The sequence below is a fragment of the Macaca nemestrina genome, chromosome 2, assembly GCF_043159975.1.
Source record: "Macaca nemestrina isolate mMacNem1 chromosome 2, mMacNem.hap1, whole genome shotgun sequence".
Lineage (NCBI taxonomy): Eukaryota > Metazoa > Chordata > Mammalia > Primates > Cercopithecidae > Macaca > Macaca nemestrina.
In genome coordinates this window covers 63676613-63703951 of record NC_092126.1, presented here as the reverse complement: position 1 = coordinate 63703951, position 27339 = coordinate 63676613, and the positions used below count along the sequence as shown (strand labels likewise).

Sequence of the window (27339 nt, the reverse complement as noted above, 5' to 3'; positions counted from 1 at the left end):
CAGAGGGCTGGCTGAACTGAGTTACAAAGTAAGCCTAATAATTAATTCAAGTATTCATTCTTTCAACATTTATCAAGTGTTTATCATACTCCAAGCATATGCTAAACACATAGAGCTAAAAGAAAGTCCTTGACCTCAAAGAGCTTATCACTTAAGGAAGCAGATGACTTGTAGAGAAATAACTACAAAAGAATACAACAAATTCTCTAATTGAGAAGCCTCAGAAACACCATGTATTAGTCCATTTTCATGTTGCTGATAAAAACATACCTGAGACTGGGAAGAAAAAGAGGTTTAATTGGACTTAAGAGCTCCACATGGCTGGGGAGGCCTCAGAATCATGGCGGGAGGTGAAAGGTACTTCTTACATGGCAGTGGCAAGAGAAAAATGAGGAAGAAGCAAAAGCAGAAACCCCTGATAAACCCATCAGGTCTCGTGAGACTTACTCACTATCACGAGAATACCATGAGAAACACCAGCCCCCATGATTCAATTACCTCCCCAGGGTCCCTCCCACAACACATGGGAATTCTGGGAGATACAATTCAAGTTGAGATTTGCGTGGGGACACAGCCAAGCCATATCATTCTGCCCCTGTCCCCTCCAAATTTCATGTCCTCACATTTTAAAACCAAACATGCCTTCCCAACAGTCCCCCAAAGTCTTAACTCATTTCAGCATTAACCCAAAATTCCACAGTCCAAAGTCTCATCTGAGACGAGGCAAGTCCCTTCTGCCTATGAGCCTGTAAAATCAAAAGCAAGCTATTTACTTCCTAGATACAATGAGGGTACAGGTATTGGGTAAATATAGCCATTCCAAATGGGAGAAATTGGCCAAAACAAAGGGGTTACAGAGCCCATGCAAGTCCAAAATTCAGCAGGGCAGTCAAATTTTAAAGCTCCAAAATGATCTCCTTTGACTCTAGGTCTCACATCCAGGTTACACTGATGCAAGAGGTAGGTTCCCATGGTCTTAGGCAGCTCCACCCCTTGGTTTTAAAGGGTATAGCCTCCCTCCTGGCTGCTTTCATGGGCTGGTGTTGACTGTCTGCAGTTTTTCTAGGCCCACAGTTCAAGCTGTCAGTGGATCTACCATTCTGGGGTCTGGAGGATGGTGGCCCTCTTCTCACAGCTCCACTAGGCAGTGCCCCAGTAGGAACTCTGTGTGGGAGCTCTAATGCCACATTTGCCTTCCACACTGCCCTAGCAGAGGTTCTCCATGAGGGCCCCACCCCTGCAGCAAACTTTTGCCTGGGCATCCAGGCAGTTCCATACATCTTCTGAAATCTACGCAGAGATTCCCAAACCTCAATCCTTGACTTCTGTGCACCCACAGGCTCAACACCACGTGAAAGCCGCCAAGGCTTGGGGCTTCCACCCTCCGAAGCCATAGCCTGAGCTGTACATCAGCCCCTTTCAGCCAAGGCTGGAGCAGCTGGGACACAAGGCACCAAGTCCCTAGGCTGCACACAGCACAGGGACCCTGTGCCCAGCCCACAAAACCACTTTTTCCTCCTGGGACTTGAGGCCTGTGATGGGAGGGGCTGCCATGAAGGTCTCTGACATGGTCTAGAGATATTTTCCCCATGGTCTTGGGGATTAACATTAGGGTCCTTGCTACTTATGCAAATTTCTGCAGCTGGCTTGACTTTCTCCCCAGAAAATGGGTTTTTCTTTTCTATTGCATAGTCAGGCTACAAATTTTCCAAATAGTTATGCTCTGCTTCCCTTATAAAACTGAATGCCTTTAACAGTACCCAAGTCAACTCTTGAATGCTTTCCTGCTTAGAAATTTCTTCCACCAGATACCCTAAATCATCTTTTTCAAGTTTAAAGTTCCACAAATCTCTAGGGAGGGGGCAAAATGCCACCAGTCTCTTTGCTAAAACATAACAAGAGTCACCTTTGCTCCAGTTCCCAGCAAGTTCCTCATCTCCATCTGAGACCACCTCATCCTGTACCTTATTGTTCATATCACTATCAGCATTTTTGTCAAAGCCATTCAACAAGTCTCGAGGAGGTTCCAAGCTTTCCCACGTTTTCCTGTCTTCTTCTGAGCCTTCCAAACTGTTCCAACCTGTGCCTGTTACTCGGTTCCAAAGTCACTTCCACATTTTCAGGTACCTTTTCAGCAACACCCCACTCTACTGATTCCAATTTACTGTATTAGTCCGTTTTCATTGCTGCTGATAAAAACATACCTGAGACTGGGAAGAAAAAGAGTAAAGTTTAATTGGATTTCCAGTTCCAACATGGCTGTGGAGGCCTCAGAATCATGGTGGGAGGTGAAAGGCACTTCTTACATGCTGGCAGCAAGAGAAAAATGAGGAAAAAGTAAAAGTAGAAACCCCTGATAAACCCACCCGATCTCATGTGACTTACTCTTTATCATGAGAATAGCATGAGAAAGACGGGGCCCCATGATTCAATTATCTCTCCCTGGGGCCCTCCCACAACACGTGGGAATTCTGGGAGATACAACTCAAGTTGAGATTTGGGTGGAGACGCAGCCAAACCATATCATATCATGTCCAAAGGGACATGTGAGCCAAATTTTGAGGGATGTAAGGAGTTGCTGAGCAGAATGGGCTGGGTAGCAATCCAGGCAGAGAATACATTCCATATAAAAACATAAAGGCTGAAAAACATGGATATTTGGGGTTTAGAATTGGGTTACAGAGCTGCAGAGTTATAGAGCTGGTGGTAAGAGTATGTATGTGTGTTTGGAGGGGAAGGGAAAGGGAAAGGAAATGGTGGAAGACCAGAAGTAACAGCAGGCTGCAACTATGTAAGGATACTTAAGAATTTTAATTCTATGATAAATAGCAATAGCTGATATTTATTGAAAACTGTCTATATGTTGAACACTATGCTAAGTGCTTAAATGCATTATCTTATTTATTCCTCATTATACTCTCAAAACTTTATTTCTATACCTATTTTTCAGAGCCCTGCCATTGCTCTGTCCTTGGGTTCTTGCCTTGGAGCTGCTCTAATAACAACTGTGCTCCACAACTCACCGGCTTCAAAAGTCTTTAGAAGTGGGTAAGGCATGCTGTTTTTGGACAATTCATTCTGTTCCATAGTAAAATGCAGGGCAATAAAGTTCTGTTATTCCAGCTTCTGGAAGGAGTCCTGAACAAGACTAGGAAATCTGGGTTCCCAGTCACACAGCAATCAACCAACTCTGTGAATGTGTGCTCTTGTACGCATTCCTTAACCTCACTGGCTGTCAGTCCCCTTACCTGTAAAACCGGGGAGTGGGCTGAAGGGATTGGATTAGAAGATCTTCAAAATCACTTTATGTCTTAAATTTTATTCCATATATTTTAGTTATTTATTTCCCTCTACCATACTACCCTACTTCTGAGGTGTTAATGAGTAATTTAAGGCAGGCTACAAAGAATCTGCAAAGCCTATATAATCTGGAAATCCTGAGAATTAACCATAATATTGACAGACTAATAGCAGAGTAAAGATAATAGTTCACAGGCTCCTAATATGACTATCTATTTCGCAGCCATCATATTAAGTGGTAATCTCGCAAAGTTAAACTGCATAAACCTAAAGGAAAGAAGGCATATTAATTAACCAGAAGGTTACAGATATGCTCGTATTTTCATGTATCATTGAAACAGAAGTTTCTCCAACACCTCCACATTAGCTTTGGTGACTTAGCAGCCATCAATCGGCCGTATGACACCATTATTGAATTAACAGAACCAGCTAAGAAATCAGATGGCTTCAAATTCCTGCTGTCACAGTAGTGACAATGAACAAATCTATTTATTAAATAATAGCAATTCTCTTGCTGAGCATTAACTAAGGCAGCAAAAATGAGACCAAGTGTGACTGATTTTCAACATTATAAGATTGTGGTGATAATAAGAAGTAATGATATAAGGATGAAGCAGGAAAAATACTTGAACTTCCTATCAAGAATGTAAAAACACTTAATATTTTAGGACAAGCATTCTTGAGGTCAGTCTTTTAAAATAAATTTAAGTATCATCAAACTTAAACCACACTCTCTTAATTTTATGTAGATCATACCTGCAAAAAATAATACTGAACAATAATAAAAATATTAAAACACATACACTTAGAAAGTATCCTGAACTTGAGGCACAACAGTTCCTACCATTGAGTGACTCTTCACGTTAATTCATTGTGCTTTGAGGGCATAAAACATTTGGGACCTTGATTAATATGGACTTTTAAAAATAGTATAAAGCGTTGAAATGCTTTAAGCAGACAATAGCCATTTTATTCTGATTGGGTCAAATATTTCTCTTACATGGTTTTGTATTCTTTCATCATTAAATAAAACAGATGATAAATGAGAAAAGTTATAATTCTGAGATGACTATTAAGTGAATTTAAATTATTTAACTAGCTCCTGGGAAACATATTTTATTAAAATATATTCACAGAGTTCACTTTTCTTTTAATTGTGTAAGACTATGTAAATACAAATACTGAGAGATTTCATTATTTCAATCAAAAGCAACCAGCTACTACGTAGAGGTAAAAAACAAATGAGCTGAAATATTTTAGTGAATATAATAAAAATGTTCACAAGTGCTGACAGTGATTGAGCATATACTGTAGGCCAGGCACTAAGCTAAGTCCACAGATGTATTCTGTCAATTAAACTAAAATCAAGAGGGGAAAGAAACCCACTTGGCCTAACAAAATTCACACTAGATTGGTTTTTTCAAGTGAAATTCATTCTACTTTAGAATTATTCTACCAAACATTGCATAACTATCAATACATATGAGGCTCCACCTGTGTGACATGATAAACCATAAGAAAGTAATTTAAAAAGTCAGGACCAATAAGATAATTATAACGATGACAAATGGATTAAACTCTCCTAAAAAGGAAATATAATATCAGGTAGGATTTATTAAGTCCATTTTGGAAACAAAATCTCACAACTACTTTAAATACTTCATATTTAAGGCTGTTTTCCACTATAATGTTTCTGCCATTAACTAACTGGCATAATTACACAAGCAAAAGAGTATGTTAAGAAACAATTTTGTTGATTCTGAAACCATATTTCAAAATACACTCTTGGGAATACTAAACATCCAAGAAACTCTATTCACTTACAGCTGTTTTAGAGAAGCTGGTGCATATATTCTTCACATCATTAGATTGATACCTACAGTTGAATGAATCTTGGACCATTAAAATGTCAAGAAATTTGTTTTAAAAGTCTCCTGGCCAGGCACAGTGGCTCACACCTGTAATCCCAGCACTTTGGGAGGCCGAGGTGGGCGGATCATGAGGTTAGGAGTTTGAGACCAGCCTGGCCAACATGGTGAAACCCCATCTCCACTAAAAATACAAAAAATATTAGCCGGGCGTGGTTGTGTGCACCTGTAATCCCAACTACTCAGGAGGCTGAGACAGGAGAATAGCTTGAACCCGGAAGGCGGAGGTTGCAGTGAGTCGAGATTGTGCCACCGCACTCCAGCCTGAGGGAAAAAAAATCTCCCCAGGTTCCCCCATATAACTCTTATAATTATAATAGAAGAGGTGGGAGAGACTCAAACAGATGAAACATCTAGATTAAGGACCCACTTCAAAGCTCTGCCACACCCTTGACCCAGGTGAGTCTTAGTTTATTGGCAATCTTCAGATGTGTTTCTTCTGCAGGGCCTGCCCACAGTCAGATGCAGGCTTGAGAGACCAATGGTGGCTGAGGACACAGCAGGTGGGACTGCCAGCTTTACTGGATTGTCAAGATGTTTTTCTGATTTTTCTACAAGACAACAAAACATGAACCATTCAAAAAGGAAAATGCATTCTTTAAAGCAGATTTAGTACAATGGCTTGATGACATTTTCCAGCAGTGAAGCAGCTAGTAATTAAATATCAACGAGTTAATGACCTGGCTGATTCAATGAACTTTGATTTGGTACAATTAGGACTCCATCACTGAAGCTTCTCCTTTCAGGTTGCATAGCTTCAGGTCCCAGGACAAGTCTACTGGGAAAAACAAAGAGGGGAGCCGCAGCCTCCACCATTTATGCAACACTAGTGCAGTATTGCTTAAGCATATGCTATCTCACATTTTCCAAGGTCTCTGCTGCACTGCAGTATTTCTGGCCCAGCAAACTCTATCTGACGGATCACTACTTTTTTGACTATGCTAAACCAAACAAGAAGGGGGCATTTACATACACATACAGATGTACGTACCCAGTCACTCTCTTAGCCTCCTCCCTTCCAGAAAGGTTACCCTGACTGTTGTAAATTATACCATTCTTTAAATAAGATTAGGTTGGAGTGGAGATAAGAGCAACAGATCAGAATCTAAACTACATCTTCAGGATGAGAGAATTAAAGGATTGCCAATATAAAGTTAAAGGAGTTATTATTTATAATCAAAAGGAGTTGAGCAGTCCCTGACGACTACATATTTGGTTCTACAAACTCTCTGGATGGTCCCAAGCAGCTCAGTCTCTGCTTAGTAACACACAGGTCTTCACTCATGCCAGGGTTATATGATTTGTGACTTACCTTCAGGGTTTGGGACTTAAAGGCTTTTGTTTTCACGTAACTATGTTTTGTCCATATCTAGATACATTTATATTGTAGAGAAAACATCACACAGCCATTGAAACATGATTTAATGATGGGATTTTTTTTTTTTTTTTTTTTTGGAGACAGAGTATCACTGTCACCCAGGCTGGAGTGTGATGGCAAGATCTCAGTTCACTGCAACCCCCACCTCCTGGGCTCAGGTGGGCCTCTTGACTCAGCCTCCCAAGTAGCTGGGACTACAGGCAAGCACCACCATGCCCAGCTCATTTTGTACTTTTTGTGGAGACACGGTTTCACCACATTGCCCAGGCGTGTCTCAAACTCCGAGGCTCAAGTGATCCACCCACTTCAGCCTCCCAAAGTGCTGGGATTACAGGTGTGAGCCATTGCACCTGGCCAATGGTGTAAAATATTTATAGTATATTGGTAACTGGAAAAAAAAGTTCACCAAGCTGTCCTATAGCGTGAATCCATATACGCATAAAATAAGGATGTGTATCATTACAGAACCTCTAGCATTAGTTGTTCTTTTGGAGTGAAGGAATTACATGAGACATTTTTTAACTTCTTTAAGTTTTCTGTATTTTTAAGGATTTCTACAATGAATATATATTACTTTCATAATAACATAATGTTGGATGGGAATAATGGAAAGAAGAGAAGAGAAAAAAGCAAGAGGTAACACCACCTCTTTCTCTCAGAAGAGTGAGCAAGCAAACACTGAATGTGTAATCTCTTAAATTCACCACTTAAATATTAACCTTCCCTCATTTCCAGTTATTTGACTTTGTCACAGCAGGAGGCCTACCAAAAAAGTATTTGGGGTGGGGAGCACAGAAAATCAAAAGCTAAAAATAAAAGATTCAGCAGGAAGTGTTTTACACTAATATCAACACAGGAGGGGGATGCCATGAGGCATTTTTTTTGAACATAGCTTAATGGTTGCCACTTTTTAAAAAATTGATCATCCAGATTTCTCATTTTCATACCTTCAACTTGTCAACTTACATCTAAAATGAATAATGTGCAAAAGTTAAAAACATTTGCTTTTGTTACTCTCTAGCTTTAAAAGAAAAAAAGGGGACAAATTCCCTGTAGAAATAGGATTAATGACATATGGTAATTACACTATTAGGTTGAAATATCCATAACAGCATAAACCTCCATTAAACACATTTCTCAAGAGGCACTTTTATTAAAGACAAATTCAGTCATTTTAAATTCACAAATAGAAAGCTATGTATCAAAATCTTTTTTCATGTAATCAGATTGTCTGAGTCATTCATTCCACGATTCCTGGCTCAGAAACATTTCAAATAAAGACAGGAAGAAAGGTTATACCCCAGGCAAGAGACAATATATTTGCAGATGCAATATTTGAAGCTGTGAATTAAAAAAAAAAAAAAAGTCAAAGCAACAAAAAGAATGTATGCTTTCTATTTGCATGCTGCAAATTCTTGGTCAGCTGTGGCTCATTACCCACCAACTTCCCTAGCTCCCATGTCTCCCATTCCTCCAAACAATGAGGAGGCAAGGAAGAGAGGGAGGTGGGGGATGCTCAAAGAGGGATAATGAAAAATGATGATGGAACAACAAGAAATGCAATAAACAAGAAGAGCTCTTGTTCTTCCATTTTATACCACTTATCATCAGGTGTCTGAAGATACCTTTATGCTTACCTTATTTTTGTTTCAATTTCATTTTTAATTGCCTTGTTTTCCATTGGGCTTAATTTTGTGAACAATTCAAAAACTTTTCTAGGAATAGGTAGATATAAGTCCTACATAAATAACAAAAAAATCATTCACTCAAAATATAGCATTTCAAATTAAAATAAAAATTGTTTTCTGTGCTATTTCTATCAACAAACAGCTAATACTCAGTTCTCTAAAAATTGCATATAATACAAGGCAATTTTATCTAAGAAATTATGATTTTATTAGAAAACAAGTACAGATGTGCCTCACTTTCTCAACTACAGCAAAATGTGAATATAAACTAAGTTTGTGTTAATCATACTCCCTTTATGGATCTCTTATAAAGAAAATAACCTGTGTTGCAAGTAATGGGTTCCATTCTGCTTGTTTTAAAAGCAAAGAGAACTAGCATATACTAAAAGCCTACGATAACACCTGGCAGTGTGTTAAGCATTTTCATAGTGTTTATCATTTAATTCTCACAGCCATTTCACAGATGAGAAAACTGAAGCACAAAAAGATTAAATTCCCCAGGTCGTTCAGCAGTGAATGATGAGGCTGAAATTCAAATTCAGTTCTCTTCTATTTCAAAAGACACATTTTTCTAATATACACGACCTCCTGGAATATCTGCATTAGTGGTACCCATGTCATATAACATTTTTCCAGCTAGACACACAGGTAAGATGCCATGAATCTTGGTCTAAGGGTAAGTAAACTTGGGGAAAATGACTTGAGAGACTAAGATCAGCCATGAATATCATACTCAGAAACAGACAAATGGCAATAATAATCAGTTATCAAATGTGAAGATTTTGATCATTTAAAGGAGTCTTCATCCTATAAGATTACTTCATGTATTTCCCCAACAATTCTGAGAAGCAGTGAGGCAGGTATTATCACCACCCTCACCTTGTAGCTAAGGAAACTGAGGCATACAGCAACTAAACAACTTACCCAAGACTACAGGGAACAAAATATAAGTCAGAAGCAAAGTTTCTTAATGCACTGTCCAGCACTATGTCTCCTATGTCATGCAGCATTTGGGAAATAATTTCTATCAAAATAAAACTTCTGATAGCTTGAAGAGGAGTCAAGCATTCACTGTAGCCCATACTTTAAGCAGATACTATATAGGAGTGGAAATACAGGCTTTTTTCAATCCATCTTATTTCAGTCAAGTGAAATTGCTCTGTGTTCATAATATGCTCAAAACCATATTCACTTTCTTACTTTCTTGAAGAAAACCTTAGGTAAATTTTTTTTTTTGAGAAAACATACATAGTGAAAAAGGTTTTCCTCACCCCTCCTTCCCTTGGATCCCTGCTTTGAAATAAAATAAGTGGAAGAACTGACTATAAAGTATGAGAAAGAGCAAAAAAACAAAAGAATGACTCCTCTGCAAGAGTTCTTCAAGTTTGGCATAAAAAAAAAGCTCTGAGAAGGCAGAACTGACTACATAGAGAAAGTATTATACACAAATTTATATTCCAATAAACAGTGATGTTTCTCAAAGTAGCCTTTTTAAAACAAATTCTTAGCTCTACTTAAGAAAAGTATCAAGCACCATCTGAAGAAGAAAACATTTTGGAAGAATAGGTTTGCATCATAACCCTGGAAAATACTAAGTCCTAACCTAAGGATATTTAGATACTGACTACTGGTATTTAATTTTAACTAGGAACATGTGAACTGAAAACATGGACAAATAGTGAGACCCACCCTTTATGTCTCCTCCGCCAAGATTGCCTTCCCCATACATACCAAACTAAGTTAGGAGATCCCTGCTGTTCTCCCATCCTTTTCTTTTTCTTCTTGCCACTTAGCACAATTTATAATTGGGCATGAAAATGTGTGATGTCCTGTTTCCCCCATTAGATAGCTAACTCTGTCTATTTTACCACTATAGACCTACTGGCTAGCATAGTGCCTTGGGAAAATAGTAGGTGTTCAGTAAATAATTGCTGAATGAACTAAATGGATAAATGAGGACCTGTGGATTCCAGGTGATGGGTACAGCTTCCCATTTGATCTCTCCTGTTCTCTGGCAATTTCTCCAACCTTTGAGTGAAGAAAGTACTTTTCTGGTGTGGTACGGGATGGTCAATCAGCTTGTGCACATAGGCAAAATACCATAACCACAAAAACCTACACTGAGTATGTGGACATGTTAAGTGTCTGTACAAACTTCAGGCTGCCTAAACCAAAAGGCAGAGAAATACTGGCTGCCTGAGCAACTCTTATTTTTTATTTCAAATGTTTGTCCCTTACTGTCTTAATTAGTGTCATTTATACATTCAGTTAGAAGAGCATGTAACTGAACCTCTCAGCTTAGAAATGCATTTTAAAACTTCTTTTCCCCTTGTCTTAAACTATAGCCTTAAAATGTACCTTAAAATTCACTGTTTCCCTCTCTTTCCCACTCCCTGGCACTCTGCAATTATCTAACCATATGCTTGCTTAGAAATTCATGGGCTAATCTTAAAATGAACCCGGCATGAAGACTTAGGTATGGAATTCTCCCCTACTTAGAGATTACCTCAAGGCAGTGAATCTACAACCCAGCCACAACCAAAATGACACCAGCTCACACTCCAGGTGTATAAGAACTGAAGACGGCCATCAGAAAGTGACATACAGACCTGCAGCATGCACTGCGCCCGCATGTTTCCCATACCAAGCTTTCTTCCTTCGCTCCACCTAAAATTTTGAGATGGTTCCTTTGAGGCTTCAGCCTGGTCATGTCCTCTGTTGGCATTTGAATAAAACTGCCTTCCTTTCACCACATCTCACCTCTCATGTATTTGGTTTTTCAGGTAGGGAGCAGCTAAACCTGAATTCGGTTACAAGCAGCACAAATTGGAAGCTGTGTATTATGAACAATACTACCTCAACTAAGTAATACAGTATGAACTAACTAGATACAAAAACAAGTCACTCAGGCTAGCCCCCATAAATCTCTTGCAAATGTTTTCTTCTTCAAGAAGTATAAACACATTTTATTCTCTCTTTTGTCTCATTCAGTTCTTGCATGTCTTTAGGGCAAAGGGAGTTAATTCCCTACATTTGTGTAGCACTTCACAGTTTACAAAACACTTTTTTTTTTTTTTAAGGGACTGCTAAATTAGAAATTTCAACACAGATACCAAGATATGTTCATGAAATTCCACTCTGACGTTCCAGGCCCACGTGTACATTTGTAAAAGAAACATTTTGCAACCTGTTTTGTGGTTCTAAAAAGCCCTAATCCACATTCAAAATAAAAGAGTCAAAAGTATGGAAATTAAGGGAGAGTTTCTAAGGAAGGTTTCTTGGGAGCACAGTGTCCCCCTTCTCACATGTAACACGGAGGAATGAGTGATGGTGATGTGGGCAAGTCAGGAGAGAGGGGCTTCAAAAGGGCTGTTCAGGAAGCCTGGCATGTGCCCCTACAGTTAGGAGGGGATATATGTGTGACTCCTGCCTGGAAAAGCTAGAAGAGCAGAAGCTGAAGGAGAGGTGGGAAGGTGGCGGGGACTGTGGTAGACTGGCCTGCACTCCCAGTGCTTGTCTGTCCAGGATCACGAGTGCTCCCTGTGGACAGATGCGAGCCACAAGGGGGAGAGCTGGCCTGAAGCCACTTAGATCCTGCCAGAGGACTGCCTGGAGCAGTGAAAGGAATCTCACAATGGAACATTTATGGAACAGATTGCTGAAAACCAGGATGTGGGGAAAATGCACTGACTACACTACAAGTAAATAAAATGAAGAGGGTAGGCATGGCAGAAACTCACAGTGACCAGCAGAAAGAGTGAGCTTTAAACACTTACCAGGCACTGAAGCATGAAGCCATGTGTCACTATCAGCCAAGTAAGCACTATCCTGCCCCCTCTCTTTTCCTCTCCCTCTTTTCCTTCCTTTTCCAGCTTAGGCCCTGGCAGGATCAGGAACTATCAAGTAGAAACTTAAGGTAGACAGAGTTTCTAACTGTCAAAGGAACTACCTGGGAAAGGAAAACTGGGAAATTTAACTCAAATCAACTTTGAAGTTTTGATTACCTCATGGAATTGGCCATTCTACTCTGATAATTTCCAACTAAAAGTCACTGTAATGAAGTATATTACTTTAAATTAAGAGGAAAATCATAGGGCCACCCAAGTTTTCATTTTGGGGTAGGGAGGAGCTTCCTCTACTGAATACACTCTAATTGGAAAATAGGAAACAAAATAAAGATGCTTTCTGGTTAGACCCCATGAATCCTGTCTTCTTCAGTTCACTGGTTACTAGATGAGTTGAAAATCTTTCAGTCAGCGAATCATAGAAACCTCACAAGCTACCTTAACCCCTAAAAGGGAATTTTGAGACTAAAAACAAAACAAAACAAAAAACTGCTGTAAACATAGGAGTTAGGTTTGCCTCAAAGAAGAACTAAATCAGAAACTTAGACCCCATCTGCCTTGCATCTCTGCCTTAGATCTGTTTGTCTTCATCAATTTGTGCTGCTATAACAAAATACGACAGAGTGGGCATTTTATAAAGCAAATTTATTTTCTCATAGTTCTGGAAACTGGGAGGCCCAAGATCAGTCTCTGGCAAAGGCCTGTTCTCATAGATGATACCGTCCAGGTGTCCTCGCGTGGTAGGAGAGAAAGAGGGACAAAAGGACCTAGCTAGTTCCCTCTAGCCTTCTTATAAGGTCACTAGTCCCATTCTTGAGGGCTCTGCCCTGGTGACTTAATCACCTCCTAAAGGCCCTACCTCATAATACTGTGCATTGGGGATTAAGTTTCAACACAAACTGAAACTTTGGCAGGTACATAAACATTCAAACATAGCACTGATACTCTTTGTATGCTATAATATTCTCTCCAACAGAGGGAGTCAGAAGGTAGCAATTTGCTACCAGTAGCTCCAAACACTGATCCTTACAGCAATACCATACTAGAGAAAAAGGCTTGTCAGGATAGCCTTGAAGAATCCCACAGGAATACTCTAGTTGGCCCTGTTTCAATCATGTTCCCACCTCCTGAACTGTGTTCAGATAAGGTGAGGTACCAGGCCATATGCTCTGCGGTCAGGATGGGTGTGTAGTCTGTTGCTAGAAGTCAAGAAGGGTGCTAGGTAGATTAAATACTTGAACCCCACAATTTTACATCCATTATCTCATTTTATCCATACTTTACAAGGGAAAAACTAAGGAACATATCCAAGGTCATACAAAAAAGCAAGAGTTTAGCTGCCTATGGAACCCAGATCATCTAACTAAATCTGGTATCCTTTCCAATACTCTAAATCTCTCCTTTAAAATATTTTCTAGAGCAAATAGATCTATTTCATTTGATATCTCCCAACAGGAAACTAGATTAAGTGACTTCTAATGTAACTTAACTCTAACATTCTAAAATAGGTCACTAATTGGTTTAGTCCAGGCTTTGTGTTATGATCTCAAGTCATTCATTCCCTAATTAATTCATTCGATACACATTTACTGGGTACCTACTACACACTATGTGTCACTGACACTCTTCTCTTGCTGTATTGCTCATCTAGGAGACTTAATACTAAACAAAGCCACTAAACCACATAGCAACTGTCTGACCAAAAATGGAAAAAATTAGTACAATAAATTCATACACACACACACACACACACACACACACACAGGGAAATGATAGATCTCATGAAATTGAGAAATTTTTCATGGTACAAAAATCATATAATATGTAACAGTTTCACTACCAATGAGTATAAACCACTAGTTTAAAAAGAAAATTCATCAGCATCAGACTACAGACACAGCTATAAAGTAAAGGAAGAAAAAAATGCTCTGTAGGGTTTTTCTTTTAGACCTTAAATGTTGTTGTTCAAAAGTTCCTCTATGTTATCATTTTATGATTGCTCCCTATTTTAAAAATATCCATACCATGTATTAAACATCCATCATATCACACCAGACAACTTCAAAGACACAACTGGAAATTACTTTGCTTTTCCAGCTGTACTTTTCTGAGAGAGCTTCTGGTTAGAAAAGATAACACAGCCCAGCTTTGATTCTGGGCCTTTGTTGATGTTGGTGTATTAACGTCACACAGGTTAGAGTTTTCAATCTTTAAGTCGTGGGATGTTCCTTGTACATACATCTGGCAAAGGTAAAGGTGAAGAAAAAGGCCCCCTATCCCACTGTCTTTCAGAGCATCTATTTATACAATACTAACACATTTGCCTTAGGTAGAAAACCCAACAAGTCTGACTTTCTTGATTCATCTGCAAAACAGAAATAATACATGCTGTGAGGCATTGAGTATCAATGATTATTTACAGGACTAAACAAGCTCCTTGGAATATACTTGAAATAAAACAAGCACAAGTGCCTTGCCTCTTAAGGAAGTTCCTTTATCAATGAATGTTTTACATATCCAATAACCAAAGCAAGTCAGGAGAGCTCAGGAGAATGCTGTCATAACGACCATCTATTCTAGGTCAGAATGCAGTCCTGTGGCTTAGTATCTTGACTTTGTACCCACCACCCACAGCCACCACTGGCATAGCATATTCATAGCAGAGCTCAGAAAAGGAATTTCTCACATTGAAACAAACAAACCCCTACTTGATCAGAGGAAGCCAGAGTCAGCACAGCCAGCAGATTCTTTTGCTCCAAAGTCAATTCAATGTACACTTTTGTTACCCTAGAACATATTCAGCATGGGGTAGCCATTAAGCGGGAAAGTTCTAAGAAGTCCTTGGTTTTAAAAAGCTTACACTCTTGGTGTGCAGACTGCCTTATCGAAATGAAACAAAAGAGCAATCATGCAGTGGAAAGAGATCTGAATTAAGGGTTCTGGTTCCAGGTTTACTATTTATCAGCTTTCATATCAAACATAGCAGTCTTCTCACTGCATTCATTTTCAAACAAGGACCTAGCTAGATGGTCTGTAAACTGCAGTTCCCACATTCTAAAATTCTAATCAAGCATCAAAATGCATGGGACAACCTATTATGGCTCAGAAATCATTAAGAGAGGCCGCTGCTGAAGCCCTCCAGAAAGAAAGGTTTCAATTGAATTACATTATGAATCCACAGAGAAAAAGACGCTAGAGGAAAGGGGCAAAGGGGCAGGTAGGTATACAACCAGGCTTTTGGGCTGTAACATAGGTTCCTGAAGGAGACCCTCTGCTAGGACCCTGCCTCAAAGTTCCTAGATACAAGACCCATCTCTCTCATTCAGCTGCCCTCAATGCTGCCTCTTCTCCTTCTATCAGTAGTACTCCTTGGTGCTAGAATTCTGAATCCAGAGGTTTGTGGCTATGAGATTAGCTTGTATTACAGCTAGAATATCCACCACCATCACCTCATTCAAGAAGATCCTTTAAAGAGTGTCAGCACCCTGTAAGAGTGCAATGAGTAGAACTAGAAAGATGGGGTTTCTGTCCTTTCTCTGGCCCTACCCCAAACTAGTTGTTCAGCTCTGGACCAGCCACTTACTCTTTAGACTTCATTTTCCTCCTCCTCCTTCATTTTCTTCCTTCCTTCTTACTTACATCACTAATTTCATCTGAAGATCTCATGTATCTCTTATACATGAGATAATAGGTATAATTAAACCATAAGGTCTTCTCAAAACATATGGTAGAGTTATTTTCATCCTTGTTATGATTTGTTGAGATAATGAATTAAGAGTTGGTCTTCTACTTCTAGTAATGGCAGGTTAGTTTATAGTAAAACAGCCTCCTGAGAACACAAGGACTCACTAAACACTTTACAACTAGTGTAAAAATCCAAGACTATAAATTCTGTTAATAATAATCACATTAGAACAATATGCCAAACTCAATTGAATTGATGTTTTGATCACCTAAATGGCTAATTTAAAGTAAAACTACATTTTATTTCCATCTATTTACCATTTACTCTGTAAGATACCATGCTAAATAAATTAAAAAACTTCTCAAAAAATTCATGATTCCCATTTCCAAAACTCACTGGCAGTATAAACTGGAATGAGAAGTTCAATTCTGCGCATATAAATGTGACACTTACAAATAGGGGTTTTAGTGACTGGTAAATCAGAGTTGTAGAGCAGCGGCTGTTGTAAATGGTCATGACCATTTCTTGTTTGATAATAACAAGCAGTTTCCATATTTATAATTCTAGAAGCTGATTTCAATGATTAGGAATAGCTTCTTGATTTTCTGCTTTTTACAACTTGAATTTGGGCAGATGCAGTTTATTCTGAAAGGGAATATAAAACAAATAGGAGAGAATAGTCGTTTTACATACTTTTGCTAAGCTAGGCAAAAAATGAACTTCTAGCATGTCTACAATGAGGTTTTATTTCAGTAAAGAGCTGACAAAAGGACAACATACCAGAAAGAAAATCTAAATGTGAATTGTTTCCTATTATTAACGTCAGAATTTAGCTTGTAATTTCAGGTTCACTTTGCAAAAGCACCATAACTGACCTATCTGTGTCCTATATGGAGAAAAATACCCTATTTTACAAGTGTTCCCTTTACTCTGGAGATTTTTCTCTTTGATAGGCCATGAGGTACTATATACTACATTGAGATTGAGGAAGGCATATGCCGGTATCTCTATCAAGCCTTGGAATAGCAAATGTTTTTCAGGCACCAACTATACTAAAGATGCTGCATTTTTCTAACACCTAAGCTAAATGACTTACTAAACTATTTTGTTTTGTACTAGAGAACAATGGTAGGTAGGCACTGACTTCCACATTTAGAAGTTGCCCCATTGATTATTAGGCTAGATTTGGCTAGCTAGACTTGATTATTTCTTCTTATTACAGAACATATCAAAATTAGGAACAATTTCCTTTCTTGGCTAGATCTTTTGATTCTGGAAGTTTCAGATAAAGAGAGAGAGAACAGCCAAAAGTTTTTAATGTCCCTGTCCAATACAATATTTAACTATTACTCACACTGCTTCCGACCCTTTGCAGAAGATTGGATTCTTCAATGTATCCAAAATTTCTAGGCTTCAAGCTGGTATAGCTGGGTTTTGCTCATAGCCCATAACCAAGCTCTGTGGGAGCAACTGATTGACAGTTCCAAAGAGGATAATTGTTTCCCCAGGGCAGAAATTGTGGCTCAATGGCAACATCCAATCACATCCACTTTCATCATTTACTTCTGTTCTAAAACAAACAGAAACAAGTGAATATAATTTCTAATGAAAACAGACGTTTAACAGGACATTTGTTACACTGTTTTTGTTTGTTTGTTGTTTGTTTTTGCTAAATTAGCTCATCTTCTCAAAAGGGGGCACACAGATGATGGTTTAACTTGCCTAAAAAGAGCAGATAATAGACAGAAGTTGTTCATTCCATCTGCTTCCCCGGAGAATAAAAATAAAAAGCATCTTGTGAAGGTATCAGGAGTCCCAGAGCCCAAGGAGAGGACTGTCCTGAGACTTTATTACTTTTGAGGCTTCAAATGCACCGCCACATGCTCTACTGAAAATACTATTTTGCCCATCAGAGAATCGTTCTTGGGGCATATCAAATGCAGTAGCATCCTACAATGTCTGAATTTCCAACTCAGCCTCCCAACTCATTTAAAAGCAAGGGATGACTGAAGAGGAAACTGGTATTTTCTTATGGTTAACTACTTTTCTATTTAATATTCTGGACACCATTTCAATATTCTTTGATGTGATGTGATTTGAGAGCAGTAGTGAGAAAAGAATACAGCTATTTCCCAAGTGTTGCCATGGGTTGAGTCCATTTAAGAAACCAGTTGCATATGCCATTCGATGGCCTAAAACTTGTTAAAATAAGGCCATATTTTCTAAGTTATCTTGAGTGACTAGAACAACTTCTAAAGCCCTTTCTTAAGAATCAGGAAATAACACATATGGTTTATATGAAGCTCTTCAGAATGATAAAATATTAATTCAGAAAGTACCTTCAAATAGAAATAAGGCAAGAATCAGATGAACTGGTTTCTATAACATGTGACTCATTCCAATTTCCTTACAGGCTTCAGCAGGAGCTGCCCAAAGTCTCGTGATCAAGCTTTACTATATCTATAGTGAGATCCTAAAAGGTAGAGTAGTTTCATTTAAAACTAAACTTTATCAGTGAATAGGGAATAAATAAATTACTCTTAAAATGGAACTTTTTCTCTTTGTTCCATGAGGTCATTCTTAATGTAAATTGCCACAAGTTCTAGCTACATCGCTAGTAATAATCTCCATGTTAATTCTATAGCAACTCCAGCTGAATAGGCATTAGTTTCACTCCAGAAAAGAGGGAATTTAGTACCTTTAGTAGTTTATTCGCTGGCAGAAATCAGGTCCAATATTTAGGTACCTACCCTTTTATTATCCAAATTTCAATACTAGGATATGGTCAGCTTCACTTTATCATACCCTTTATGAGAAGAGAATCCATGTCTGTGTTAACTATGATTGTATTCTTCTGCCTAGCACATTACCTGACATATAGATGGTTCCTTAAAAAGACAAAAGTTTTATTACATAATTTTGCTTATCTGCAAATATCAAAAGTGTATAAATCCTTTTACTTTTTACTGCTCTGGGAACCATTACTTCATGACAGGTGACTTCAAAGTAGATACTGAGATATCCAAATTCAATCCATCTCATTGTAAGTACCTGTTAGAGTTGTATGGTCCTGAGAATATGAAAGAATATAAGATGCCATCTAGTTCAAAAGCCCTTAGACTTAGATAAGTCATTTGTACAACTTGGGAACCAAAAAGATATAAGTGATGAACCTGGTGGGTGATGGAGAATTATATGAGTACTTGGGGGGACTTAGTAATGTATAAATAATCTAAACCCAGGGACAGAGGAACATATAAGACTCAGGGCCTGTTTTGAAATCCCTGAGAAAGTAACTATAAAATGGGTTCTACTAGCATCATCCAGATCTCCTGCAATCTAGTCAGCAGGATATTTTTTTTTTTTTTTTTTTTTGAGCTGGAGTCTCGCTCTGTCACCCAGGCTGGAGTGCAGTGGTGCGATCTTGGCTCACTGCAAGCTCCGCCTCCCAGGTTCAAGCCCTTCTCCTGCCTCAGCCTCCCAAGTAGCTGGGACTACAGGTGCCCACCACCACACCTGGCTAACTTTTTGTATTTTTAGTAGAGATGGGGTTTCACTGTGTTAGCCAGGATGGTCTTGATCTCCTGACCTTGTGATCCGCCCGCCTTGGCCTCCCAAAGTGCTGGAATTACAGGTGTGAGCCACCGCGCCCGGCCGTCAGCAGGAATCTAATCAGCATCCAGATGGGAATTTCTGGTCATCAGTAACACCTTTGTATACTGAGAAATGCCCTGAATTACTCGATACTTGGTAGTTCCCTTAGTGATGAGACGAAGTGCTCTGGGTCTCTGCAACTCTAGGTCTTAATACTAACTGAAATCCCTGGTCATAAGTAATCTTAGTTAACTGAATTTTTAACTGCCTTCCTCAAATGGGGTTGTATCTTTTATGCCGCAGAAGTTTAGAAAGTTAAGTATAAGTATATAAAGATTTTTAGGAATAAAATAATTATTTTTCAGGAATCTATTAATTTTTGACATTTTATATATTTGGAACATTTGAGAAAATTTGAGGATCACTGTATTTATAAATGTGATTTATTAAATGTGAAGTTATTTACTATCCAGTGACATTTTAAATAAGACAATTTAAGTTCTTAAAAATAAACACATATATTAAATTTATAAGGACAGTTTAAATGTTTAATTAATTTTGTAAATGAGACTAAACGTTATTCAAAGGCCCTTTGAAATTATTACTAACTTCTGTCTGACTTATACATAAAAAAGAAGAAACTAGAGTTGGAAGCTGTACTGAAAAGCCTAAAGTAGTTTTAAAAAAGTAAAAGCCAGTTTTTAAAATCAAAATTAAACATTATTAAAAGTCTTTTTGTCACATACAAAAATCACCCTGGATAACATAAAAAGTCGCATATCACTCACTGCCTGTGTCTTTACCATCCTAATATTCAGCCCGCTGATTGGCCGTCCCCGTCCCCGCAGCTAGCCTTAATGCCGAAGGTCATCTAGTGATTTAAAAGGGTAACTAACTGCAGCCGGGTGCGGTGGCTCACGCCTGTAATCCCAGCACTTTGGGAGGTCGAGGCGGGCGGATCATGAGATCAGGAGATCCAGACCATCCTGGCTAACACGGTGAAACTCCATCTCTACTAAAAATACAAAAAATTAGCCGGGCGAGGTGGCGGGCACCTGTAGTCCCAGCTACTCGGGAGGCTGAGGCAGGAGAATGGCGTAAACCCGGGAGGCGGAGCTTGCAGTGAGCAGAGATCGCGCCATTGCACTCCACCCTGGGCGACAGAGCGAGACTCCGTCTCAAAAAAAAAAATAAATAAATAAAAATAAAAATAAAATAAAATAAAAGGGTAACTGCAGGCTCTACAGTTATGCAGGAGGGAAGATTACTAATTTTTTGCTGTCTTTGTTTTCTGTTACTCTTTACAGGAACACACCATAGTGAAAAGCAGAAATTGCCTAACTTAAATTTCAGGAGTTTCAGTGAGTTTCGACTGGTGAAATCTCATCAGATTTCTATGTCCTTGGAAAAGATGGAAAGTAAGAGAAAAGGGTTTTGTAAATTTCTGATACCTGGAAAACTGAATAAAAATGTAAGAAAATGGTGAGATAGTCACTACTGTGCTGCTGTCTCACAGTGTGGCTATCTTATAATGCAGGCCTTCTAGTAACTACACCTTCTTAGCTGCCAAGGGAACCTGGTTATGCTAAATTTCACACCACAATTGGATCATGTTATAGTCATGAAGACAGTCAAGGAGATGAGTAAAATAACTTTATATCATTAGCATTTTGAGATAAAGCTCCCTCATCACCACCCTTCTACTGCTAAATGAGATTGTCCAAAACAAATATTCTTAGATCTTTAATGTGTGTGTGTGTGTGTTTGTGTGTGTTTGTTTGTGTGTGTGAGAGAGAGAGAGAGAAAGAGAGAGAGAGAGAGAGAGAGACAGAAACTAAATGCATAAATGCATTTGCTGGGTTTCAGCTGCCTCAAAGAAATACACCGTCTATCCTTGGGAGATGGGAGACCATATACTGCACTCCTAAAAATCAAGTCCTTCTTATGTGCAGGAAAAGTAAACAGGCTTTGGTGGTCTTCAGGTTTTATCCATTTAGAAATTCCAGGTGGTTCCTTCCAGGGTTGAGGTATTGGAAGCCTGGGGAGGAGAAGGGGTAGGCTGGGAGTGCAGTTGGTCTCTAGAGTCTTAGAAGCCTGGCCCTTATTGCCATAGAGCTCCCTGAGGTGGCAGACTTCTGAGCAGGCTACCCACAATGGCTGTGGGCACTGGCTGGCTTCAGAACATCCCGCCCTTGGCTGACACTATGGAGCCTGCCTGCAGAGACAAGAGCTGTGGAGAGGCACTTTTGAGAGCTCCCCACCCCCCAAGGAGTGAAGTGCCATTTCAGACTTGGTAAAGTGGACAGAAGGGGTCATGGTGACCACAGTGATGACTCAGGACCAGACGTCTGCCCATGTTCCCAGGACCCATTTAAGCCCTGGGAGTCCAAGGCAATATAGTGTTGCAGGGGAGAGGGCACTGGGGGGAGAAAGTTGGGGAAGGAACCCCAACAATGGGTGACATCAAATACCACACCAGCAAACAGGGCTCAAAAACTGATTTAAGTAATAAAAAGAAAACAAAATGTTTTATTGAGCCCAGGTTTCATAGAGCAATTCACATACCTACTTGCTTATTAACTTCCTAATGCAAAACAGAAATAAGCAGGTATATGACATTTTGATGTAGCTTTTTTTCTGAAAGGGGGATATTTTTCTACAGTCTAAAACAAACTATTAAGCTTTCTTAGCTTTTGTACACATGACAAGTAACACAATATTTGCAACAGATATCCTCTCACTCCGAGAGCCTTCCTCCATCCGTGAGCCTGCCAGGCACTTTAAGGCAGCACGAGGGCGACACCCGCGCCTGCTGATGATGCCTGCTGGCTATTAAGAAACATTTTTGTGTGCCTTTTATATTTAAGACAACACTGTCAAAATGGCCACAGTCAAATATCCTATTTTGGAAGAAAGCCCAGTTCTTAAGTGGCCAAACGATGATCTCAGATAAATGAAGAAGCAGAAGAACATAGTTGTCACAGAGGCCAGAGGAGAGAAAAAAGCAGAAGGAAAAAGAATCTCTCAGAAAAGGCTTGTAGAGTAGTCAGTCTCCTGAATCGAAGACCCTTAAAATATCTGTCTAATCCAACTCTTCATGTATTTAGTGGGCTTCACAAATTTTATTCTAAAACTAAATAATATTAATGACAATGATTTTTACTCATTCACATAAAAAGGATTTCAAAGCCATTATCCCAGTCTGAGGAGATTTTTCATTAACCATTCCAGTGTTAAATAACCCTTCTCTTTAATCTGTTTTATTCCTGGTACTGTACTTTAAATCTGGTCTTCTATTCATTTGTATGTATCATTGTACTTCCAAGTCTAATAACTTGAACACGGCATTTTTAACTTTAATGTTATTGCCCAGTGTTATTTACTGCCATCTAATTTTTTATCATTAGCAAAGTTGTCAGTAATGAGCTTTTTCTCTTTTCTGGATTTAAATTATTCCAGGCAAGAGTATTTTATTAGTTACTAGATCCATGAAACAACATGCTTCTGATTGTTCTCCTTCAGCCAAATCAATGGTGAACTATTAATGGTTCTTAAAGTATCATTTTCAAAAGTATTTTTTTATTTTAGAAATATAGCATACTCAATTTTTTACTATGGATATTTTTATACCAAATAAGAACTCTTAAGGAAAAACACAATCCATAATTTCTTTATTATGTTAGAATACTTATGCATAGTTTAATTTGTCAGACTCAGTTTTATTTTTCACAGCTTAAAGACTCTAACTTACATGATGGTTTCTAATAGAAATTTCCAAACAGATTAGAGTGCAAATTTTCCAAAGGTTTTACCATGCAGCTTTTCCAAAGTACTATGCAGAAAAATCTTGGTTTCTCAGAAGTTATTCTGGATTTATTCAACATTCATTCAACCATTCCTTTATTTAAGAATTATGTATCACGGCCGGGCGCGGTGGCTCAAGCCTGTAATCCCAGCACTTTGGGAGGCCGAGACGGGCGGATCACGAGGCCAGGAGATCGAGAGACGATCCCGGCTAACACAGTGAAACCCCGTCTCTACTAAAAAATACAAAAAAACTAGCCGGGCGAGGTGGCGGGCGCCTGTAGTCCCAGCTACTCGGGAGGCTGAGGCAGGAGAACGGCGTAAACCCGGGAGGCGGAGCTTGCAGTGAGCTGAGATCCGGCCACTGCACTCCAGCCTGGGTGACAGAGCAAGACTCCGTCTCAAAAAAAAAAAAAAAAAAAAAAAAAAAAAAAGAATTGTGTATCACCTCTCTACCATGTGCCAGGTACGACTGTCCTAAGTGCTAGGCTTATATAACCATGGATAAGACAAGGTTCTTGCCCTCAAATAGCTTTCTGTCTCATAAGATGAGCAAATAAACAGGTAATCACCATACGGGGTTGTTAGTGCCATGATAGTATAAGCAAAGAGAGTTCAAAGGAAGGGCAGCTCAACCAGTTTTTCCCAGAGAAAATTCCATCAGTGGGTGAGTCCTGCAAGTGAGGATTCGCGTGCAAGTGTGCATGTGCAGCTGGGGAGAGGGAAGGCACAAAGGCATTAGGGCAAGGAACAGGAGAAAGTTTTCCAGATGGCGCTTAATCTTGACCCATAATTGTTTTGTTTATCATTTTGGTTTGAAATCTATCTAGAATTTTATTACAAACAAAGAACAAAACGAATATTAATCACAATGTAAAGACTTTATAACTCATGGGCCATCATATTGTTGGCATACCCTATGACACAGGGATGCCATTAAGGTCCATTGGGCTTTGCCATATGTGTCCTAAACTGTCCTAAATTGGCCTTCCTTTGAAATCATGTTTTTTTTTTTAATATGATTCTCTCCTTCTCTAATCTGCTATCAGTGTTTATGCATATAGGAGTCCCTTTTTACCACCACCTCCCCCCAACTCCCACCTTTTTTGCTTTTAATAGCTGTGGACTTGGGAAATAAATAACCAGGCTTATGAAAACCATGCCTAATATAAGAATACATAAGCTCTGAGTGATATTGGAGGAATTCTGCTGTGCCTGAACCATGTGAGATATGAGATACAATATCTATTTTAGTCCTCCAGAGATCACTTTGCTTACTGTACACTGATGTGTTATATTCAAGATAATTAAGGCCAGAAATGCAAGTCCTGGAAAGTCAACAATTTCTAAAAGTTGAAACACTTTCACTGACCTTTCACTCTATAGTTTACATAATAAAGTAAGTTTTGAATTTATATAACTAGCTAGAATAGGATACTTATAATGCTAGTAGATTGAGAGATTTCTTTAATAACTTTAAGCAGTAGTGGAATTCTGAGACCAAATTTGTCCCACTAATTCATGTGCAGAATGCTTACTCGATGTCATTGAACCAAATACTATCATGTAAGCTTCTAGGTCAATAAGGGCAGAAGATAAATTACATGAAGTTGTGAAAGACCAGAAGCAAATAGCATAAGAAGCATTCAAGAATCCTAATTCCCTCTCTTGTCCTCCAGCACTTGTTCTCTGAGCTCTTGAGAGTAGTGCCTGTGTTCTTCCCCAGGAAGTTTAGCTTGGAACAATGTACAAAATAGCACAAAAAATAGCTGATAAGCAAGTGTTTATATAGTTTAAAAATTAAAGTCACTGGCAGAAAAAGAGTTTGATGTTTTGTTTCTAAGTTACTTTTAAATTGGTGGTGATCAGATTCATTTTCTTTCCTATTTGGAGGGCCTGACTCCACCAATAAGCTCCATGGTTTTAATCATGCACGTATTCAACCCAAATGCCTTTCTGATACCTAGAAATGGAATAAGAAGCATATGGAGGAAAAAGCAGTAACTTAACTTAGAAACATATGTTTCTCAAAGGGGTTGCCAGAAAAAAAAAACAGAATATAAAACTGGCACTCATCTAGCAGCTATCTTAAAAAAAATTTTTTTTAAGTAGATTGCAGAGTGTACTGGAAGAAGAAATATGTAGGCAGGCATCTTTTTTGAAATCTGAGATCATGCAAGTTGAAGATAACAAAAAGAATATTTTTATCTATATTTTTCTATTATCCTCAAATGAGCTATATCATAGCAGATGTGTTACATTTTAGCATCTGGACCATTATTTTTATTTCAGTAATGCATTGAAAGCACTATCATGGCAAAATTTTTAATAATTTCTAGTGGTCAAAAATTATATCTAGGATATATAAGAGCTCCTTCAACTCAATACTAAGAAGTCAAACAACGCAGTAAAAAAAAAAAAAAAATCAAAGATTTGAACAGAAACTTCAAAAAAATGCATGTATGAATGGCCACCAAGCACATTAGCAGTCATCAGGGAAATGAAAAATAAAACACAATGATATACCACTATGCACCTATTAGAATGACTAAAATTAAAAAGAATGTCTAGGCCAAGTGTTGGCAAAGATGTGGAAGAACTTGAACTTTCATACACTACTGGTAAGAATAAAAAAAAAAAGATACAACCATTTTGGAAAACAGTTTGTCAATTTGTTATAAAGGTAAACATATACTTAACATACAACTTAGCAATCCCACTCCTATTCGCCGGAGAAAAATGAAAAAATGAAAGACGTACATATTTGAGTACTCAAAATATGTGTATCTTTAATTAACAGTAGTCAAAAACTGGAAATTAATGGTAGTCAAAAAACTGGAAACAACCCAAATGTCCATCAATAGCTGAATGAATACACAAATTGTAGTATATTCAATGGAATACTAGTCAGAAATGAAAAGGAATGAATTATTGACATAAAAAACGATATGGATGAATCTCAAAAACATTATGCTGAATCCCCAAAACACCAGATATGAGTACATATTATACAATTTCATTAATATGAAATCCTAGAGAAGACAAATTTATATCTATAATGACAGAGGGCAGTGATTGCCTGGGGCCAAGGATCAGGGTAGAGAATGACTGGGAAGGGGCACAAGGAACATTCTGGAGTAATGAAGTCTAGATCTCGATTGTGGAGGTATTTATACAGCTATATACATTTATCAAAACTCACTGAAATGTACTTAAAATGGGTTTGTTTTACTGCAGATAAATTATACCTCAATAAAGTTGATTTTAAAAAGTAGTTTCATGCTAACAAAACTAAAAAATAGTGAAATCAGATTTTCTTCGACCTCTGATATCAGGGTTCACTGTCTACTCCAAGGTGGGCTAGATTTCCTGCTCGTTGCCCAGAATAAAGAATTTACCTATTTTGTGACTTCATAATCTAACTTTTTGTTCATTATCTCCTTCAAAACCCATTAATCCAATTCTTCTAGCTGTTGGAAGGCCTAAAACTCTCTATTACTTGAGCCTCTGTTCTTCTTCCTTTTAATCATGGCCCCTGGAACACCTCATCTATTTCCAAAAATTCATATACCATCTTCATGGTTTTTGTCCACAGGGTATCCCATTAAGCATCTCATCTATCCCATGAAAACCTGTTTCATATTCAACTTACCCCATCACAGTATGCAATGCCACCAAGTAAACATCTCAAAGTGGTTATCAAACGCAACTTTTACAAAAGAAAGCTTAGGGTTATCTACACCACTCTTCATCACTTCCTACAGACATTCTGTTTCCAAAGTCTCCCCCTTTCTTCACTGGAGGACCTCCCATTACACTGTAAAATCTTTGCGGAAGGAGCATTTATTTTTCAGCATTTTAATCCTCACAGTAACTATAGCAATGCTCTAAACTTCACAATTTCTTAATAACATCAAGTAAATTAGTACATACCTAAAACTACCAATGTATCTGCTATAATTACCGCTTCTTCATCATTTCCACACGACACACTTCAATCTGAGCTCATAACTCTTTTGCATGGATATTCACACTCTAATAGAAGGTCCTAGGGGACCCAGATAAGTCAATTGCTAGAATTGGTAGCATTTCAGACCTTAGTAAAAGACAGGAAGAC

General features: G+C 38.5%; 1 protein-coding gene across 4 annotated transcripts in view; it reads right to left on the bottom strand.

Annotated features, from left to right (window-relative positions):
- The window catches only part of LOC105488522 (protein phosphatase, Mg2+/Mn2+ dependent 1L), a 295514-nt gene that overhangs the window by 106679 nt on the left and 161496 nt on the right, over positions 1 to 27339 (bottom strand). Inside the window, exons 2-3 of one of the 4 annotated variants that reach the window (XM_024794975.2) lie at positions 17179 to 17394; positions 16278 to 16469 (exon numbers count right to left, since the gene is read on the bottom strand). The exons of 2 other annotated variants lie outside the window; for them this stretch is intronic. In XM_024794975.2, coding sequence (XP_024650743.2) covers positions 16278 to 16346 — 69 coding nt within the window. In that variant the 5' untranslated portion in view covers positions 16347 to 16469; positions 17179 to 17394. The remainder of the gene's footprint in view (positions 1 to 16277; positions 16470 to 17178; positions 17395 to 27339) is intronic. One more of the 4 variants, XM_071091191.1, reaches the window with a different exon arrangement.